An 18,972-nucleotide genomic window follows, 5' to 3' on the forward strand; every position below is an offset into this window, starting at 1 on the left:
AGTATGAATCCTTGCAGTCACGAAAGCTTCAAATCTAGAATTGATAACCATTTTGCCAAGCTGTTTTTTTGACTTTCTGCAAACACCATTGATAGCGCACCCTCACTCAAACACTACACCCAGTGTTTGAAAAAAAGCATATATGTAAACAGACAGTTTTAAGCTTGTTAAGTGCTGTATTTTTTTTTACAAACTAGGCTATTCTGTGACCGTGGGAGAATTTACCGGTGACAATCAGCAAGGTGCGTTCCTCACATTCTTTTATATATTTAAATGTTACTACTAGCAGATATTTTTACGTATATGATTTTCTTCACAAAATCAACAAGCGGATTTTTTGTTGTACTAATTGAGTTAACTTATTTCATTACCACAGATTTTGTGACTGGTGTACCGAAAGGCTTTCGGACACTTGGATACGTAAGTTGTGATCTGAACCGACAGGCCAGCACATTCCTATGTTAGTCTGTGCAGGAGAAAGTAACTAAAAGTAAGGTCTGGCTTATGTCCACTAAGGTTAAAAATTTATTTACAAGTTGGCTGACCTTTGCTGGAATTTTCCCCTTTGTTACGAAGGTAGCATTTTGTTAATCTGTTTCTCGCAGAGTAACTGTCATTCTATGACTGCAGTTGGTGCATTACGATGCAAAAAAAACATCAATAGAGCAGCCTCTTAAGGCACCGTTGAACCAGAAGATCTTGGGAGTGATAGACAAAAAGTAAATGTATGAATTATTTACAAATAGTAAAATGTGTTTTTGCATGTACACGGGACCCCCAAATGGCTAATAACATCTTTGCACTGCCAAATGTCTCTTTCTGTGCTCCTCAATTTGGTTCTTTTCTTTTCAGGTTGGAATTTTAGACGGTGAAAACATGACCTCCCTGCATAACTTTTCTGGCGAACAGGTACTATGGCTGTGCTTGGTTGATCCAACTGTTGGACTCGCTTGCGAGAGATCTGCGCCCCTGTTTTAGACCTCGTGAACGGAACATCCCTTGACCCTTCTCTGGCTTGCCGCCTTGCAGATGGCTTCCTACTTCGGATTCAGCGTTGCGGTCACAGACGTCAATGGAGACAAGTGAGTGGAGGATGGCTCGGGGGATGTTAAATTAATCACGGGGGAAGTGGAAATGAGCCGAGCATCTGCTGCACTTAGTAATTTCGTCACCGGTTAACATAGCGGCCCATTGATTTTGTTCCCACTCGGCACGCAACTGAGCATCACATCCCCCCCTCCCCCTTTCGCCAATTCTTAAAATTTCGACGATTCGAAGTTACGATTAGATCACATTTCTTATTTTGTTGTCTTGTTTTTAACATCATTTGTATGTTTTGCTATGTTTTTATTTTTTGATTGTACACTATTTGTCTGCCCCATTCATTAACCTATATGTAACTCATAATTTGCTTGTCGTTTTTAAAAACCTCGGATAACTTTTTGTGCGAATCACGAGCGTAAAAATTAATTGCTGAATGGAGGCATCGTGATAAGTGTGGTACTCATTGTACATGTATGCTCGTAATTGTATCTGTATCCACAGATGTGGGATTAACAAAAATGTCTCATGAGTTTAGAAGCAAGTAAACAGCTGTTGTGGCGAGACAGGATAAGCAGCTGTGCTGAATGGTCATTTCTTCTTTCTTAAATGCTTATCCGCTTATCTGCTTATGTTCTTATGGGCATACTGTTCTTAGGCATCTTACAAGGCAGAGAGCTGCAACTGCTGCATTACAATATGCATAGTCATAGGCTCTAGACTTGAGTAGCAGTCGTTCTCGAGCTATAGATGTCTATATTATATATCAACAGAACCCGGAGGTGCTGTTTAGTTCTACTTCAATAGTGTATTTATAGTGAGTGGATCATGTGATCTTGTTTTTCGTAGCCCTTCCAGCTGTAGGTGTTGTTGCTATTTTAGATCTTAATTACCAAAAGCTTTTACACGAGCTCTTGGTAATTAAGTGAGCTTTCGTAAGAGTAGAAGTAGTTGTTGTGGAAGCTACCCAAAACATGCCAACAAGGAGGGAACAGGTGTCCTGAGAGGGTTAATAACATGTCAAAGCACTGAGTCAGGACGACTGAGATCCTGTGCTCAGGTTTGTGCAACTGACCTTGATTGAGCCAGGTTCTTATTTGTAACAATTTGATGGTCTCAGCCTGATCGCCGAATGACGTTTTGGTTTTACTTTATTAGACTTCTGTCCTACTCTGGGAATGGTAAAACGTATCATTGCCATGTGATGAACACCTGTAGAGTGTTTAATACATATTCACGAAAATATCTTAGAAGTAGTTCCGTGTAAACAACTTCCTAAGACCGTTCACTTTTAACCATTCTCTAACGTGTCACATTGCTTTGCTGCAAGCATTTCAAACGGAAATGCAATCGTCTCGACATTGCAAATGCGCACATTCGGAACTTTTAAAATATACGTATATATAAGTAAACGTACCAACATGTAAGTAGACGATTTCCATTGCTTGCCAGTCTGGCAACGAGCACTTGGACCACCTCCCGTTCGTCGTATCTCGTTGCTGCAGGCTGGAAGACGTGCTGGTGGGAGCGCCGCTCTTCATGGACCGCGGATCGGACGGGAAGCTGCGTGAGGTCGGCCGTGTCTACCTCTTCCTGCAGGAGCGAACACTGTCCTTCCGCGAGCCGCAGCGCTTCACGGGCGAAGAGATGTACTCGCGTTTTGGCAGCGCACTCGCCCCGCTGGGCGACGTCGACCAGGACGGGTTCAATGGTACGTGACGGCCCAAGGTCCTAGATTTAGATCATTTTGGCTGCTGTGCTTTTCCCACTCGATGAGCCACTTCGTTGAGCTATCGTTTGTGGCCAGGTCACTTCTACACAGCTCAGTAGGGCCTTACATGGTAAAAAACAACAACATAGTTTCATATAGGGCCTAGGTTTTAACTGAATATTAGCTTCCCTGGGTTTTTGGGAGAATGAAATAGGCATAGAAACAGGATGGTAGAGGGGGGTAAAGGTGCAGCCCTGCAATTTCTTTCCCATACCACTGGTGGCAGAAGGACCTGCACTAAATGGAGCTCTAGAGAGCCCCCTCTAGAGGAAACTTTGCCGACCGTTCCACCCCTTCTACATGTCTTTGAAGAGCCAGGAGTATCTACACTTAACCCCACCACACGCCACCTGCAGATCAGCTAACTGGTGTACCCATTCATACCTCCGAGTTGACAGAGGGTGTGGGCTTTGAAGTAAACTAACCATTGTTTCAAATGCTGCTCTGTAAAATTGAACCAGCATCCTCTAGATTGCAAGTCCAGTGTGCTAACCATTACACCATGGCAACATCTGTGGGGGGACTACACATAAGTTAGGGGGCCGAAGCCTAAATTAGGAATTCGGTAACAAAAATCCAATGCCTATGCATTATCACTTCATGTCAGAATACCTGTTCGTGTAGAAAACCAGGTCTATTCATGCTTATTGTTGTCGTATTTCTGGGTGCGAATTTTTTTTCTGGGTCACTGACCCGAACATACCCGGCTGAAACTAAGTCTTTTAGGTGGAAGCACTTGGGGTCCTACCAAGTTTTTGTCCCACCACAACAGCCCATGCAATGGGTTCTTGACGCAATACTAAATAACAAATAACAACTGGTCTGCACGAATGTGATTCCTAAGCAATAAAAAAAATAAGGCAAGGATATACGCTTTCAAGATGCAATGCTAGAGGCGCATACTCCGCATTTTTTGGATGACATGCAGGACAAATGAGTCGGTACTGGGAGAATGGGAAATAGAAAAGAGAAGTACACCATAGAAAACCTTACTGCTTTGGGCATATGAGAAGAGGCATCAGTAGCCCAGAAGAGATTATCACCCAAGGAAAGTGTGTTGGGAAGAGGCGTCGATGAACACGATGACAAAGAGAGTGTTTTTGTGAAGCTGGGAATTAATGTAGCAGCTGCGGGAAGCATGGACATGAAAGGTACTCATCGTAGTTGCCACAAAGTCCCTAACGGGATATGCTAAATGAATGAGTGATGATTTCAGTTCAAATGAGTTTTTTCTTTTACACTGCGGTGCAGGCAATTACCCCTAATGGCTGCAGGGGTCATGTGACATACAATATATTTAAATAAAAATGTAGTGCTTTTTAGATGCATGAATGTATGCTTGTATCATGTGCAAGAATACTTATTACATTTCAATAATTATTTTACTTTTCCATTTTGTGCACTTTTAACATTTTATAATTGGCTAGCGGGAAGTACCCGGCGTTGACCGGGGGATTTTTTTTTTCAAAACTTCTCTTAAAAAATAACATATACATACACAAATACTAAGCTATTGTGAAAGCCCAGCATGTCATTTGTCTGTCCATTTGTCTATCAACAAAATGTAAAGAGGCTTGCAGAAGTCTAAAAAGTTATGGAAAGTGGGGGGTAGACACCACACAGCCACCAACATAGACATACGGCACTTCAGTAGCTATGAAGGCTGGAACTCCACATACAGAGACACCAAAAACACACACACACAGACACCACACACGCAGGCAGACACGACACACACACCACAAACACACACAGACAGCACACACACACAGACAGCACACACAGACACGCACACGAACGTGGTGAGGCCTAGTCTCATGCAGAGCCCCCGGCCTCACCTAGATTGGCAAGCCGGCCGAGATGGCACCTTGGCAGGCTCGGGCTGGGCCGCTACCCCGGCCCCCCCACCCAATCATCCCCCCGCCCGCTATACAGTAGTTATTTACGGACTATAGTAGTAGCATCGTCATATAGACCAACTCTAGAGTAGCATATATCGACTCTATAATAGTACTCACTTCATAAAGTGTAGTGGTGAGGCCTAGTCCAGTGCAGAGCCCCCAGCCCCGGCCGAGATGGCACCTTGGTATGCTGGGGCTGGGCTGCTATACCGCCCCCCCCCCACCGCCCGCTCTACAATAGCAGTACCTACAAACTCTACAGTAGTATCTACCTACTCTACAGTAGTATGTACCCACTCTATAGTTGTATATACCGACTCTAGAATAGTATATAGCGACTCTGTAATAGTACTCACTTCACAGAGTGTAGTGGTGAGGCCTAGTCCCATGCAGAGTCCCCTGCCTCGCCTAGATTGGCCAGCCAGCTGAGGTGGCACCTTGGTAGGCTGGGGCTGGGCTGCTACCCCGGCCCCCCCTCCCACCATCCCCCCGCCCGCTCTACAGTAGTTATCTACGGACTATAGTAGTAGCATCTACCAACTTTATAGTCGTAACTGCACACATTGGGTAGGATGCGAAGATGAAATAGCGCTGGTTCACCACGGGGCTTATGGCATGGTACCTGGCTACTTTTTTTAAACGTAAACCCCACGGTTTGCGAGCCAAATCCCTCGCAAGTTTCGTCCACACCCAGACAGACACACACAGACAGACAAAAAATGAATTATATAGGTTAGATTAATATTATTTTTCTTTCTTCTCCTTTGGCAGATGTGGCGGTCGGGATCCCTTTTGGCGGAGAGAACCGGCAGGGTCTCGTGTACATCTACAACGGCGACAAGGATGGGCTGAAGCCAGTTCCTTCGCAGGTGCTGGAGAGCCGGTGGCCAGGGACTAGCATGCCCTCCAGCTTCGGTTACGCCTTGCGCGGCACAGTCGATGTGGACAAAAACGGATACCCAGGTGACTTGCGTGGTGCGGCACCTTTCATACAACTAGTTGAGAGGCCACCGAGTTTATGTGTTTGTTATGCAAAGGGAAACCTGGGGGTCCTATAATTAACTTCTTCCCCATTCCGAGATATCTGCAAGTTCGTTGCAGGGTGGGGGTCCCGCTCACCGTTGAATCTCTGAACGCGCAAGCGTTGAGAACCGTAGTGACACAACCGCACTCTGATAGCTGAGGCCAAACTGTGCCACACGCCCTCCTGTATGGCCTTTTACTTAAGATTTCGTGCCGATGATGTACACATGCATACATGTACATAATCGGAAGAAAAACTGCTGACGTGCGTCATTGGAACAGGAAAAGGTTAAGTTGTGGGTCTTTTCAACATCCTCCACAGACTTACCCTGCCCAGCTCTCCCTCTCTCATTTCATACAACTCACTCTATCCTCACTACATAAACCAAAGCTTTCTATCAAGGCCTCCGGTAGCTAGAATGTTGTCAAAGTAGCGTCACCGGATGACGGCAGAGCTAAGGTATACACAAAAGAGAGATGTTTTTCGCGTTACATTGTTTTTTTTACATTGGTTATAGAATGATTAAGTGCTACCAAGAAAATTGTCTAAATGTCAGGAAATGTTTGTAATTTCAGATCTTGTTGTGGGTGCTTTTGGCGCTTCCAAGGCTATAGTGTACAGGTGAGTGTTTTTTGTATTGCACCTCCGGCTCATATTGAATGACGCAGTGGTTAATGTATTGCATTAAGAATGGTTGTTTGTTAGAATCCTATGTCAATTAAGGTGCATTCCACACTGGATCACTGAACAATAATAATCAACGTAATGGCGACTTGAGCCTCACCTGAGTGCGATGTCAAAAGTGAATGTACCGCCAGATTGAAATATTGACCGTTCACTAAACTAGAAGCGAAATAGCAGCGACATCAGGATTAGAGCGAAGGAAAGGGGGGAGGGGGGGGCAACACCCAAGGTGTCTGAAGAAATAATCACGTGACACACCATGTGACCCCAGCGTTGAGTTCGACTGTGGTGAGATTTTAAACGTTACGCGTGATGCAAGGGACTTTGACGTTCACTGAACAGGGAGTCAGAAATAAATTGTGACCCTTCAATCAAAATGTTTAAGAATGTGTTTGTGCTTACACTCTTGCACAGGGCACGTCCGGTGGTAACAGTGGAAGCAGAACTTCAGCTCGAACCACAGATCATTAATTTGGAAAGCAAGGACTGCAAACAGGCTGGGAGCACATCTTCCTTCGCATGGTACAGGAGCTTCTTATCGTCCCACACAGGCTCCACTGCAAACAGTGCCCGTGCATTGTTGCTGTGGAGGTGCGGTGGCCTTTCCTAAGAGGCACTGCAGCCCTGCGGGTTCCAGCCTTCTGTGGCTCCATCCAATGGAGTGGACATGGCTGCTTTGTATTGATTTGGGCAGTATTCTCATTGATGGCTGAAACTCATGGAACCTAAAATAAATTTCGATTTAAAGCTTTCGTGACTGCAGGGATTCATCTTCTTGGTTCTTTCGGTAAAGTCACGTAGAAGGGAAGTAATAAAATAATAAAAATTAAACCTAATAAAATAATTCTCATGACGTTTCGGCCACAACGCAAGCAGCCATCTTCAGGTGAAGAATGGCAGTGTTTCATTCATTTTTCACCTGAAGACGGCTGCTTGCGTTGTGGCCGAAACGTCGTGAGAATTATTTTATAATGTTTTATTTTTATTATTTTATTACTTCCCTTCTACGTGACTTTACCAAAAGAACCAAGAAGATGAACCTAAAATACTCTGCATTTAACTGTGACTGCATCTCAAGATTTGCTCATGTTGGTGGTGAATGGTATCACTCGTGCAATCACGACCATTTTCTGCCAGAAATGATTGTCCTATTACGCGTGATAATATATATGAATGCAATTTCCAGTGATATTGAAGTTACCAAATTCATTGATAATAAGTTGACAGCCAATGCTGTGTGGAATTCATTTTCCCAGTGTAGCTTCTCAAAAGGCAATAAAGGTCTCATAATGAAAGTATCATGAAAAGTACATTTAAGTATTTCTTAAACTATAACCAATAATGTTTTCTTTTTTAAAACCCCAACCTTTAAAACATGTTTGTTTTATCCCATCACTTTAGGCAGTTAATTGGATTTCATGTAAAACGGAACTGATTTATAATACATTTTTTCTCAACTCTAATCAATACATGTGCCACAACGACATCCGATCAATACTCAATTGCTGTTCCTGCCATGATGTATTAATCCCCGGGCACGTTAAATTGGCTGGCGACTTGCTGCTTATCGATTTTTATATTGTCCACAATGTCACCCAAAAGCATGCCACTTAAAAGCAACCTCATTACTTCCCCGTGCTTCGAGGCAATTACGGTCGCAGCGGCGCGGGAAGGGGGGTGCTGGCGGTTGTACATTCGTGTCGCCGAATTCACGACACTTAACGCTGACTTGCTCTCTGCTCTTTCCCGTCACAGCTTCACGGTGAATTACTGCGTGCAAGTCGTAGGCAAAGGCGCTCTATCCTCCACGGGTGAGACATGGGACGATGAGCTTACGCATGAATTAGCCGTGCTTGTGCAGTGGACAGTTACTCAATCGGATTGAGCGGTTCTCTACATTTGATGAAGCTATATGACTCTCTGATGCTGCGTGTCAATCGTTCAAATAATTGTTATGGTAGTACCCCAATCGTATCCGATTGTGCTATTAGCATCGTCTCATGAGATCAAGTCTCGCAGAGCAATGCAAAACTCTTGTGTTAGAGAATGATCTGTGTGAAGCAGATGTCGCAAATCTACTTCTGAGAGCCCTTCAAAGTGAACCCTTGTCCACACATTTAGAGGGTATAAAATTCTCACCTGCTCTGCATATGGACAGTAATGTTCATCGCGTGGTAATCACAGAGATGTTTTAATTCTCAGAGCTGGAATTTAGCCAAGTTAGGCATGCTTGTCAATCAGTAACATTTATGGGGGCTATTTTTACCTTCCATTTTTTGCCCTCAAAGCTGGGCCAGGTCATTCCAGTCTCCGCCACATGAAGCACAACACTCATTTAAAAGGAAGTTACCAAACCTGAACAATCTTGAGACCCAAGATAAATAATTTTCTGAATATAGCATAGAAAATATAATGTGTATGGCAAAATAAACCCAGACCATCGTCTTAGTGCAGCATGAGAACCTGGTTTAATTTTGAGTAGCTGAAACTTTGGATTCAAACACAGGGCATCGGCATTGGCAGCTAATTTCCCCTAACGCGGACTTGAGCCCACGAAGCTAGCTGTGGGGTGGTGTGGTGGAGCAGCGATTCACGCACTGGACTACAAAACTCGAGACTTGTGCTTGATTCCCAGCCAGGGCTAACGTCAGTGAAATCTGCACCTATCCTGTGTCCTCTTTTCACCAACCTGACCAGTGTAGTATGGTCAAACAACCCCCGTGTCCAACACAGCATTGGGAGGCCTTTATCCAGCATTTGCTAACCAAAGGATTGTAAACAATAATGGTTATTCATTATAATGTTTGTATAATTGTAACCACAGCGTGATTGGAAACTAGAGATCAATTCAATCTCCCGGTGCAACATTTGAGAAAAATGTGCAAGCTTATTAGATCCATCCACCTCTGCCCACCCACCAGTATGAATGGGTACACCACAGTCGATTGGCAAGGTCACGTGTCATGGGTCAAAGTGTGAATTCTCCTACCTTGTCAAAGCCATCTCTTTGGCATACCTCAGCAACTGTTTTCGCTGTGGTGGTCCCCACCTGATGAAGGACGCTTGTGTTGCATCCGAAACGTCGTGATTTAATTTAGTTGTTTTCACTTTATTATTTTCTTTGATTATTTTCACCTACGTGACTTCTCCCACCTCTTTCTAGACACCTAGCCAGCGTGGAAGAGTAGGCTCCTTAGAGATTCCTCTAGACGAGGGTCGTGCTAGCAGTAGTGTTGGTAAGCAATCGCAGTGCTGCACCTTTTATCTTTTTTCTAAGCTTAGCTAACCACCTCGTGTATTAACCCAAGTGACCACTCCTCCACCTCCTCTGATGGCACCACCATGTGCAGAGCTTAACCTGGAGCTGCAGTTGGACCGGCTGAAGCAAAAGGGCACCATCAAGAGGGCTCTCTTCGCCTTGACGCAGCAGTCACGATATGAGCAGCGCATCACCATCAACAAAGGAGCAGGCCCCACTTGCAACAAGCTCACCGTGCACCTTCGTGTAAGTACTGCTCTGAACGACATGCACAGGAGCTGGCGTGTATGTGTGTGTGCGTGTGCTCATTATGCCCCCGTTTTCTCTGTGGTTGCATAAAGTGGACCCCTTTACAAGAACACTTACACCAGCTTTAAACATTCAGGCTTGCCTGAATACGATTCATCCTGGGTTTACTGGCTGGAGTTCATGAAGAACTTACAGATCCTTGTAAGCGTTGGATGCAGTCATATCAGTGAGTTCCTCCGGCAGGCGAAGTTGTCATGTAACCTACATGCCTAGCACTGCATGCCCCCAAAGCAGCTTACGTTTGGTTGGATAGTTGGGGCTAAATGGCTGCGGCACGGACTCGAGAGGATATTGGCTGATGTGGTAAGGGGGAGTTTAGGTGGTGTTGTGTGCTGTTGTTTGATTCCTGAGCAGAGCTACCTTAGTGACAAGCGATATTTGAACCAGTCCTGGAACTCCCCTAGGCTGTTGCACCTTCAGTGAGTATCTTGTGCAGTGTGTAAACATCAGCATCAGTGAGGCACAGGCAGCCATGCGTGGTGCTGAGCAGACCACCCCATTAAACATTCGACTGGCCTTAATAGATGCTTGCTAACAGCACGTTACCATACAATCTGAATGACTACATGACGGAGGGTCATTTTTACGTATATACGTGCATGTGGTATGTCCATAAGTGTGTGGGGAGTGATGTGGTTAGAACACTGCACAGTGATCCAAGAAAACATGGGTTTGTTCCAGACAACAACTTATTCACTGTCCAATTATTGGACATCCTCTAGATTAACTCAGCCTAAAATGAGTACAAATGAAACAAAAATATAATGAAGTTCATTGTTACAGTCATGGCATATAGATTTTGTAAATAATTAAAAGAATATTTTTGGGCACTGCACTGTTAACATTGAACCTGGTGAGTTTATTTTATTTATGCCTGTGCACCACTGCTAACAAATTCCATTAATTATTTACCGAGCTTGGTTCCTGTTTGCATACAAATCGTAGAACTGATACGGTGAGTAAAAAAAAAAATCACAAAACGGGTCCCACAGTTTTCTTGGAGTGCTGTTTGCGGTAACATCTCACAACCCAGCAGTATTTGTTCAACAAGCCTGATGCAGCTAATGAGACCTTGCAGGTGGAAACCAGTCCAGAGATTGCCTGCGTAAACACATTTCGTGCTGCTGTAAAACTTAGGCGTGAAGTCCCATAGGCCGACAGAATTTAAATAAACGTTCTACTGCATAGGTTTTCTCCATTGTGCTGTATAGCTCACCTCAGCGTTTTTCTGGTTGTACCAAGTATTGTTCGGCATTATAGCTAATATTTTACGCCATGTGCTGTGAGCCTTCTACAGGAACTGAAATGCAGCAACCACTTTGGGTGATAACGTGACCTAGCAATTCGGCGTTGGCCGCTTATCGCAGAGGTTCATAGTTCAAACCCAACGGCCGCTCTAGTTATTATTGTGGCTGTATGAAACAAAATATATGCACCGACTGCTTCACAGTGAATGTTAAAGATCTTTGCCAAAGTAGGCCGTTTGCAAGAGTAGGCCATTGTGCGTGCTGGCGTCGATGCCCATGTTTGCCACAGTTGAAAATGTACCACTAATCATAATTCAATTGGAATATACATACCAATCGTCGCCCCCTACTGATATTCAGTGAGGCTGGGGATACAAGCATAATAAATACATCTTCTTGGTTCTTTCGGTAAAGTCACGTCGAATGGAAATAATAAAATAATAAAAATAAAACATAATAAAATAATTCTCACGACGTTTCGGCCACAACGCAAGCAGCCGCAAGCAGCCATTGTGGCCGAAACGTCATGAGAATTATTTTATAATGTTTTATTTTTATTATTTTATTATTTCCATTCTACGTGACTTTACCGAAAGAACCAAGCAGATGAATCCCTGCAGTCACGAAAGCTTTAAATCGAAATAATAAATACACTTTCACGACAACCCTGAAACACACTGGAGAGACAACAAAAGTAAAAAATTTTAGTTTATGCGTCGAAACAGACTTTCTGTCGTAATTATATTAAGAACCCTGGCTGTGCTCGCATTATCACTGGGGAAATGATGGCAGATGCATTCTCATTTCACATCTCTGTCATGTGTGGCACCCAACCTTCGCCACAGGACGAGACGGAGTTCCGGGACAAGCTGACGCCTATCGCCGTGAGCCTCAACTACACGCTCATGGAGGAGGCGACTTCAGCCTCTCAGGGGCTGCGGCCAATCCGCAACCACTTCAGCCCCGACCACATCCAGAAGCAGGTTCGATGCACGCGAGTTGTGGGTACCTCTTCTTAGGTTCTTTCGTTTTTGTCACGTAGAAGGGAAGTAGCCGTCCTCACCTGAGGACGGCTGCTTGCGTTGTGGCCGAAACGTCGTGAGAATTGTGGCCGAAACATCATGATAATTATTTTATTATGTTTTATTTTTATTATTTTATTACTTCCCTTCTACGTGACTTTACCGAAAGAACCAAGAAGATGAATCCCTGCAGTCACGAAAGCTTTAAATCGAAATTGTGGGTACCTGTTTTGAAATTGGATCGTAACGAAGGCTATGGTTTAGTCACGGAGGTCACGGCGGTCAGGGGAAAGAGTCTATGAAAGATTAGGGGAATGGGGTGGTGGTATGGAAACACATTGGGTTTGGCTCGCCGCTGATTTCCTTTAAATAATTCTATAATGCTTTGCTAAACTTTACTTTTATGATACCAAGTAAAGCCCACTGAGTTATTGGTTCATTTCAGAGGTGACCTGAGCCACCCATCATCACACGTGGGGATTAATAGTAGCAGCCAAATAAACTCAATGCACGTTTATAATTGTAGGAGGGAAAATCCGGAGGACCCGGAGAAAAAAACCACCAGGACCAACACAAGGAAGAGAACACGAACTTCAAATTCACAGGCGTCAAGGGTGGGGATCGAACCCACAAGCTCCTGCATACCAGGGAAATGAGATAACATTTCACCACAGTGAGATGTTGTGGGAGGTCAGGATGAGGGTGGAGGGAGAGGGGGCACTGTCCCACTTTATTCCCTGACCTTTCTGCCAATTTGTTTTTTTTCCCCAACATTTGGGGAAAATTTTAATGACAAATTACTACCGTGGCAAAGCCGTAGCCTGAATCATACATAGGTTTGTCGCGGGCAATATTATGATTCTCAGTTTTAATATTCTGACTGTGTAATCATTTTGTCTCTCTTCATTCAAATGTCTGCTTGGACTGTGTGAGGTGGCCAAGAGAATGCAATACACCAATGGTTCTTGAATCTATATGTTTTGAGCGTTACCCTCATGCACATGGTTATTTTCTCTAAGTACTGGAGTTTCCTCCCACGTGCTAAACACTCATTCATGGAATTTTCCAAAGAAAATTAGAATTTGCCAATCCGAAAAAAAATACAACGGGGCTTGAGACTCATTGTAGATTTTCTGGGCAAATAAAACATCTTCATCAATATAAAGTTTGACGCTCTAAAACAGTGGTCGGACACCAAAACAACAAGAAGAGCCTTTTTTTTTCAATACAATTCGGTACAAAAAACTCTAAACGTCACAAAGCGGCCTTTAAAGAGTCGCATACAGCTCCGGAGTGGGAGGTTTGCCGACCCCGTTGCTCTTAAACATATTGATGGATGCAATTAGTAGTGAGTCTGACTGCTCTGTTTAATGACTGTGATCAGAGAGGAGGTAGTCTATTCATAATCAACGTTTTTGGGGGGTTTAGATCGCATTATTTATAAATGTGTCGTAACCCTCCACCACCCGACACGGCCAATCAGTAAAAAAGTGTCACGTTGACAAAAGACAATTAGTTCACTGCTTTAGCCCACCGGTGTGTTGAAGCGTGAAACCACAACAATTTACAATTTGAGTACGACGTTTCGCTGGTAATTGCATCCAGCATCATTGGGCAATTCGCCAGAATGGTGAGGCTCTGCTGTGTCTCCCGTTCTTATATAGGAGGTAGTCTATGTTAAAATCTAACATCACTCCCATGTCCTCCTTTTAGGCTCATATACTTCTGGACTGTGGGTCAGACAACATTTGCGTGCCATCTCTCAAGCTCTCGGCTCTGTCGTGAGTACTGCGAATCTCACTTGCATCCATTTCTTCAATGAGACAAAATTAATAAATTGATGGTGAACTAATGAATGTTCTAAATGCACAGTTTGATAACTCTCAAAAGGGTTTTTGGGATGTCCCACATGTTGTTTTGTTACGATGTCCGAGGTTTCGTTCCGTTTGCTCGGAGCTTCTTCAGGAACTAAAAATACATTGGAAAACCATGCAGGCACAACTGTGAAAACGTGCACTCATTTGATAAGCTGACAGCTCACATTTGTTATATATATAAAGAAAAATATCACGATGTTTTGTTTATATAAGCATGTTCATTAACATCTTTAAAAATGTTGAGCCGTAACTATACGTACGTGCCCAACGATGTTGACCTTCGAATATGAATGATGTAATTGGGCAGTCAATTCTTTTTTCTCTCTCGCAAAAACAAGGTTTCGCTAACATGGCTCCCGCACCGTTCTTGAGGCTCTGCCAGTGCGGGTGGAAGGAACATTGCCTCATCCACCCTCCCTCCCATCGCCTCCTTGTTGTTTATGTCTCTTTGTGGCTCCCCAAGGGGTACTGTTGTGTTCTAATGGTTAGCACACTGAACGTGCAATCCAGAGGTCACTGGTTTGATCTCCCAGCACGGCAGTTGAACAATGGGCCAAGTTCCTTAAATCCGACCACCTCTTGTCCACCAAGCAGTATAAATGGGTGGTACCACAGTTAATCCATTGGACGGTCATGTGTAATAGGGTAAACTTTTGGCCAATCCCATTCTTCCAATACATCTGAGCAGTGTGGAAGAGTAGGCCAAATTACTGGCTAGAGGGGCTGTCTAGTGCTCCTCTAGTCGAGGCTGGCCAGCAGTGATGTGAACAAGTAATTGCAGGGCTGCACCTTTACCTAGACTATCATACCCTTTTGCTCAATACTCATATCCAGTAAAGTTTAGAGCCTATGTCTGAATACTGAGAGTGGTGCTGTGATTCAAGCGCTGAATCGCTGCACAACTAGCAAGAGTTGGCCAAAAATACCCATTTTGAGGGGGTGGGGGCTCTGTAGAGCTCCCTCACGCGTTTGGACTTAGACACTGTACAGTATTTGTATGGTTGCTGAATTTCTCTCGCACCGAGCGTAGCTATCCACAGTAATGGGAGGTGCGAATTGGAGGTGTAATGGGCGGAACCGTACACCAGCAGGGGAGTGAGATAACGATCCGTTTTTGATAAAGCGCCCTTTATGATGAGGCATCGTGCGGGGCACTTTACGCCCCGTAAGCGACTCGCATCTCATGTCAAACCTTTCAAAGGGCACCCCCAGTGTCAGCCGGTCTCAAGGTGACTCGGTTACCTGGCCTGCAATCAGGCGTTAGTCTGCCCGTACGGGGGCGCGTTTTGCCACGTCTAATCCCGACTCGTGCGAGCGATGTGTTGAGCCGCACCTTGTTCGCCTTTTACCGTGGCCCTGGTTGCACAGAGACCGGAAGCAGCTGTACATCGGCGACGAGAACTCCCTGGTGCTCACGGTGAACTCTCGCAACGACGGGGAGGGCGCCTACGAGGCGGAGCTCCACGTGGTCCTGCCACCCGAGGCCGATTACGTCGGCGTCGTCCGGAATAACGAGGTGCCGGCAACGAATCGCCTTTCCTTCGCACAGAACTCCCAAAGATGACCCCCAATGAGCGAGTCAACCGGATCGTGCGGAATGCCCTCCCCGCTAACCACTGCACCACCACAAAGATTCCCCCCCCCGTATAGCCTGAACAGGCTGTCAAGGCAAGTACTATCTTGATTTGAAGCTTTCGTGACTGCAGGAGTCCATACTCTTTGGTTCTTTCGGTAAATTCAAGATTTGAAGCTTTCGTGACTGCAAGGATTCATATTCTTAGGTTTTTTCGGTAAAGTCACATAGATAAAAAATGTTAATTAATAAAAGTAAAATAAAAATAAAAATCACGACGTTTCGGAGGCAACACAAGCTTCCGTCTTCAGGTGGAACCGTCACAGCACAATAGCTGTATCTTACTTGATACAGCTATCGTGCTGTGACGGTTCCATCTTTCGGTAAAGTCACGAAGGTAGAGAAATAATAGATCACGACGTTTCGATCGCAACACAAGCAATCGTCATCAGGTGGGACAAGCACAGCAAGAAAAATTACTTCAGCAGTTTTTTCTTGCTGTGGTTGTCCCACCTGATGACGATTGCTTGTGTTGCGATCGAAACGTCGTGATGTATTATTTTTCTACCTACGTGACTTTACCGAAAGAACCAAATAGTAAGGCAAGTACTGTTAACGAGTACCTGTGAAGGTCAGCATGGCACACGAGGGGGTGGGTGGCCAGCACCACACTGTATCAGATATTCATTTAAAGCTGAGTCTGCCAAGGGCAGGTCCGGGACTGATGCAGATAATCGTTACTGATGGCCGTGAGCAAAAATCGAACTCGGGTCACCGAGTTCCAGAGTGCTAACCACTACCCTACGCTTCACGCTAAATGCACACACGCATACGTGCACAACCTCTAATACTGCAAAAATAATCATTTGAACATTTATATAGTTTCTTTCGTAGAAATCTACTTTAAGGTCCTTTACAGACCAAATATATCACTTGCACAGGAATAACTTATTCCCGCACACATTCTCTCGCAGGCACACTTGCAGGGTTCCACGCGGTCCAGTGGGACGTTTTGCACTCACGTGTTCACATATTACGGGACAAAATGTAAACACGTTTCTGAAGACAGATCCGTAAGGAAAAGCATGTTTTACAATGAATAGTTTATGGTTATATTTAAAGCAAAACAGCAGCGTACATGATTGATGTTACTCATGAATGAAATGTATGTGTTTATATATGTGTATAGGGGCTCGCTAACAGTACTCACTAAGAATACCAACAGTCAGTGTAGGTTACGTGAGGAATGTTTGTTTTTGTTTGTATATATGTATAAATTAATTTCTTAAAGTGCAGACCTTTTTAAGTAATGGGCCTGAACGTGGCTTGTCTAGCACATCAAAGTGAAGTGTTTGTTTTTCCAGCAGTTATGCGATCACTGGTCATTTCGTTCTTTTTGCCTGAGGTTTTTTAAAATCAGTTATCATGTTCCTGTGAATTGAAATCAAACTTCCGATCTGAGGGGCGTGGATATGTTTTGTAACCTTAGATTGTTGAAAGATGAATGAGCTCAATGACGTTCTAATTTAATTACACCTCCCCGCATGTTGCGTGCGTGCACGCACGCGTGTTTTAAATTACACGCGCCTTTTTCCCCAAGCGCTTCAACATTACTGCATGGATCCAACTGGATGGGAGGGGACGAGATGTTACATGTTGAACAGCCATAGCTTCGGTTACACCTCTGTCCACCCAGCAATGTGAATGGGAACACCACAAACAGTCGATTGGTAGGCCACATTCGGCGGGCTACAGTGAGCGTTTACTCCACCCTCTTCCGACACTTCCAGGCAGCATGGAAGAGTAGGTTAAGGTACCTTCTAGAGTTCCTTCTAGTGGAGGCCCGTCCGCTAGCAGGGCTGAACCTTTTATCAGTGCAGTTCGGTCCAACGAAGCAGGCACATCTTTAAATAGCTGCCGGTAGGGTCTCTCCCGAAACTAATGATTTACACGCTCATTCCTGCCGCTGCCTATTTTACTCTTTGACAGTAAATCCGGACATTGTTTAAAAATGCCTTTCGATCCGTTGGGCTTTCTTCTCAAAAGAGTGCTTTTTGCGGTGACGAAGAGGGGCGGTGCCCTCGTTGTTGGAGAGTCGTTGTGAAGTTCTGACCCGCGTGCCGTGTTCCTGCGGCACGGTGCCGGATAGCTTGGGTGGCGGGTACAGCGTCCCCTGAGCATCGGCCGTGTTCTGCTGTCACGGCGTGAATGATTACAGCCGGCCGCCACAGGAAACCCTAAATAATACCCATCTGGCAAAACAGGCCCTCGCTCGTTCGCTCGTTCCCAGCCGAACTGGCGGGAGTGTGGTGTCACGTCATCGGGCTGACGTGACCTGAGCATTTGTTCTCGTGGTGATTTCTTGATTTATATTTTTAATGGTGGACGAAAGATGATCGTAGCCCCTTTAACAAAAAAACATTCTTGAGTCTACGTAGAAGATAAATGTACAGTTTTCACAAGTGCTCACACTCACCACTGCTAATGGAAAGTATTGAATCCAGGGAGCTCTAGAGAACTGCTCTAGAGCGTATTTGGCCTACTCATCCACACTGGCGAGATGTATTTAAATGTGTGTGTATATTTCTGTGCTTTTCGGCAATTGTCAATTTTTCATTGAGTGTCGGAGAAAGAGACACTTTGTCAAGATTCTTATACAGAAATTAGTTTTTAAATGCACGTTTTTGTTTCAGTAGATTCCTGTAAGCCATAAACACCTTGTCCGACCTTGATTTAAATGTCTTAATAATACAGACGTTTTGGATAGTTTTATTAATGGCGGTGAGTGGAGGTGGAGTGGTTAGTTGCACCGTTCTTTAAACCCTGCGACCCAAGTTTAAGTTCAATCTATGACCCAATATCAGTGGTGCATAATATCAGAACTTGCCGTACTGTACCAACCCGCATTGGCCAGTGTGATGAAATATGGCAAAACAACCATCATCACTGACTTGGTGTGGGGAGGCCTTCGTCCAGTAGTCGAGTGCCAAAGGGCTGTAAACGATCATGTTCATACTTTTTTACCACTGTTTTTTAGGAGTCGGCAAAAGTAAAAAGTCAGTAATTTTTTTGCGAGTAAGATGGTCATTAAGACCGATTAAGGTATGAAAGCTGAATCGGCGGCTGGGCTTTCACTTCACGTCATATTTATTGCCGTGTATTTTTGTTCGCTCGCATTCTTTGCCAGCACAAGAACATGAGCACAACGTATTTTCTTGGAAGCAACCTATATTATATATATTTACGTAGGTTATTGTACAAGAA

The 18,972-nt window shown here is 44.5% G+C and overlaps 1 protein-coding gene across 1 annotated transcript in view; it reads left to right on the plus strand.

The window, feature by feature from the left end:
• The window catches only part of LOC133357460 (integrin alpha-8-like), a 52,990-nt gene that overhangs the window by 18,196 nt on the left and 15,822 nt on the right, over positions 1-18,972 (plus strand). Inside the window, 13 exon segments of the mRNA XM_061575408.1 lie at positions 198-242; positions 377-420; positions 853-909; positions 1,030-1,082; positions 2,547-2,752; positions 5,485-5,676; positions 6,313-6,358; positions 6,836-6,943; positions 8,177-8,232; positions 9,772-9,926; positions 12,082-12,219; positions 13,972-14,039; positions 15,504-15,651. Coding sequence (XP_061431392.1) covers positions 198-242; positions 377-420; positions 853-909; positions 1,030-1,082; positions 2,547-2,752; positions 5,485-5,676; positions 6,313-6,358; positions 6,836-6,943; positions 8,177-8,232; positions 9,772-9,926; positions 12,082-12,219; positions 13,972-14,039; positions 15,504-15,651 — 1,316 coding nt within the window.

The sequence above is a fragment of the Lethenteron reissneri genome, chromosome 7 (genome assembly GCF_015708825.2).
Source record: "Lethenteron reissneri isolate LAM-NWPU_2019-01 chromosome 7, ASM1570882v1, whole genome shotgun sequence".
Taxonomy (NCBI): domain Eukaryota; kingdom Metazoa; phylum Chordata; class Hyperoartia; order Petromyzontiformes; family Petromyzontidae; genus Lethenteron; species Lethenteron reissneri.